This window comes from Octopus bimaculoides, chromosome 29 (genome assembly GCF_046866305.1).
Source record: "Octopus bimaculoides isolate indiv1 chromosome 29, ASM4686630v1, whole genome shotgun sequence".
Taxonomy (NCBI): Eukaryota; Metazoa; Mollusca; class Cephalopoda; order Octopoda; family Octopodidae; genus Octopus; species Octopus bimaculoides.
This window is the reverse complement of record NC_142956.1, coordinates 18,579,940-18,583,092: the sequence shown is the minus strand read 5'-3', so window position 1 is coordinate 18,583,092 and position 3,153 is coordinate 18,579,940. Positions and strand designations below refer to the sequence as shown.

The following is a 3,153-nucleotide window of genomic DNA, read 5'->3' as shown; positions in this document are numbered from 1 at the left end:
GTATATATATTTATTTTTTTAAATAAATCTATATTTTATTTTAGTTTATATGATAAATGTCGATGACAGGAATCTATCCATGTTAGTTATATGCAAAAATATTTGGTAGAAAAAAATACTGGGGTAAAAACCGGCGAAAAAAAGATTAACGCTTGAGATCGACTTTGACGCCAAATATTATTATTCTTTCAAAAGAAAACTATATTTAAATTTAACTTTTCTGATAGACTTCGGCTACAGGAATCCCATGATGTTAATTGTATCAAAAATAAATAAATAAATAACTACTGGGGCCAAATGTGCCGAAAAAACTGGTGACACCTAAAAACAAATTCAAAGCCTAAACGTTTTGTTTTTGTTTAAAAATTTTGTTTTCGTTTAGCTCATATGATAGAACTCATCACGACGAGTGTCATGGTGCTAATCTTTTCAAAAAATATTCAAAAAGAAAAAAGTTATATGAGCCAAATGTGCTAAAAGTACGTAAAACAATTTTTAAATGATATTATTAGTTGTTACAGTAATAAGATGATTTTCTGGCAGAGTGGTTAACGCGCTGGGTGAAAGCTTCGTGGCGCTTCGTCTGTCTCTACATACTCAGTTTAAGGTCGTCTTTACTTCTTATTTTTTTCGGTACTTGATAAAATGAGTATCAGCTGAGAAATTGCAGTTTTAAATTGGTTTATGAAAATTGGATTATAATAAGACTAGATCATGGAATTTTAGAATACATATGAAAAATTCATTAAAAAAAATTTGTTCCTCAAAATTTAATGATACAATACTGTTATTGTTTCTTTCTTTCAATGGGCAGACCTGAAGGTTTCTAGTAATGCTGTTCAGAAAAAAGTAAAAGGGCAAGTGGCGCCTCGTGCCTTATGTTGGATGCATTGGCTATTTTGGCATTTTTAAAATCCTTTTTATGTTAGCCAATGCAACGAAACCCTGTCCAGATATCTTTTTCTTATTTTTAGAATTTAAGAAAAATATGTGAAATTTTAAAAAAAGCACAACATAAAATTCTTATTTTAATTCAATCATCAACAATGAAAAATAATTCAAATATTTTTTAACAAAAGAATATTTTTATTGCATTGCCTGGAAAAAAAGTGGATTACAATGAAAAATGGTAAAATTTCATTAGTAATAAATAGTTTCTGCATTTTCTCCTTTAATTATTTTGTTAAGTAATTGTCATTAATGCTAATGCTTTGTCTCCTAATTATGGGTGTAGTTTCAATTGAAGAAAAGTCGCTTCTAGATGCTACATTAATTATGTTAATCCGCAGCTAAATGTATTGAAAAGTAACCATCCACTTGGTTTGGGAGCCTTCATTCACCATGCATTTCTATATTACATACCAAGGTGAAAGTCTAATCTCTGAGCAGTTGCCTAAAATATTAGAAATTACAACTAAATATTTATCATATCACGCGTCACCATTTTAGAAGAACACAATTGGATAATGCGATTTTTATAACACACGGTTTGAAAACAAAGACGGGATAATAATGGCGATAATCGGGGCTCAAACACACCTGTGGCTAACCACCACAGTAACGACAACAGCAACAACACTAGACTGCCAAGATTCCAAACTCTTCTATTACAATGACACGCTTCTCTGAATCTGCTGACTCTACCCCAACTCATCTTTCATTTGTCCGTCATTTCAAAGATTTTTAGATTTTTATTTCTACAATAATTGTTGTTGTTGTTGTTGTTGTTGTTGTTGTTGTTCTTCTTCTTCTTCTTCTTCTTCTTCTTCAAGATCTGTCTTTTACTAGTGACATGCGTAAAGTTTGGAGGGTAGATCGACGTGAATCGAACCTACCTTAATATGTTATTAGCACCTTCACATATCAGAAGAAAATCTGGCCTTTACTGTGAAGTTTGTTTAATAATTAAAACGAGAATCTTTAATGTTCACACCTTTCTCGGAGAACATTATCAAATATTTACTTGAAGCTAAAATACGAATATAACCAATCCTTCCTTACTTCAAGGTTTTGACTCTCTACTTGATATTATCGGTCACACCTCATTCAACAGCGTTTACATAATTCATCCAGAGCAAAATGTAACATATAGGCAAATCGAAAACTATCGACATATTGTTTGGTTAAATTAAAGCTGTTTTGTCCACCAAGCATATAAATACAAGCGACTTGTTTTAAGAGGTGTGTTTGCAAAGATCGAGGGATAGAAGCGGTCACTGTTAGGAAAATTAACGAATCCGAGGGTGAAACTTACTTATAATCTCGATAACTTACTTATAATCTTGAAAGCAAAGTAGTTTGGAAATAATGAAACGACAGACACCAAGTTTAAGACCGTGTTTAAGAAAACTGAAATAACCTGGCGACAACTTTTTGAGTGAGAAGGATAGAAGGTTTCAATTGCACATTTATCTTAATAAGAGTGGGAAAAAAATCTGGAGTTATTGTTTTAAGAACATATCACCTTTTGGAAGCCAATGCAAAAAGAAATCAACTGTGAAATATCCTAAGTTTTTTCTTGAATTGTCAGAACGAAGAGAATAGAAATAAACGAAAGAAAGCCTGTTTATCGAAACTAGAAAAAAGTGACATTAAAAGGCAGAAGATATTGTTTCTAGTGAGACACGTCTGGTTTATCGATTTTCAACTGAAAGTGAAGTTTATTTAACAATTCTGTAACAGTCATGAATCTTAAAGGTGAGTGAATTAATGATATTAGGAATGAAAAGAAACAGAATAACTAAAAATGTTTTTATAATTCTATAATGTAAAATACTGTAGCTGACTTGTGCTTTCATTACGTTAGGTTTACTATTATTATTTCCCCATTTCCAAAGGGAATGGAAAGACGGGAGCAGATTTGTAGAAATCATGGATCGAAAGGCTATATATTAAGGTGGGGAGCTTTTCACGATCTGAGTTCAAATTCCGCCGGGGTCGACTTTGCCTTTCATCCTTTCGGGGTCGATAAACTAAGTACCAGTTGAAAACTGTGGTCGATGTAATCGACTATCACCCTCCTCAAAATTTCAAGCCTTATGCCTATAGTAGAAGGAATTATTATTATTATTATTATTATTATTATTATTATTGTTATTACAAAAGCGCTGAGTTAGCAGAATCGTTAGCACGTCGAGCAAAATGCTTGGCGGT

General features: G+C 32.1%; 1 protein-coding gene across 2 annotated transcripts in view; it reads left to right on the top strand.

The window, feature by feature from the left end:
* Positions 1 to 1,350: 1,350 nt before the first annotated feature.
* Positions 1,351 to 3,153, top strand: part of LOC128251237 (uncharacterized) — an 11,610-nt gene continuing 9,807 nt past the window's right edge. The window contains exon 1 of one of the 2 annotated variants that reach the window (XM_089345123.1): positions 1,351 to 2,697. In XM_089345123.1, the coding sequence (XP_089201249.1) occupies positions 2,685 to 2,697 (13 nt within the window). In that variant the 5' untranslated portion in view covers positions 1,351 to 2,684. The remainder of the gene's footprint in view (positions 2,698 to 3,153) is intronic. The other variant, XM_089345124.1, reaches the window with a different exon arrangement.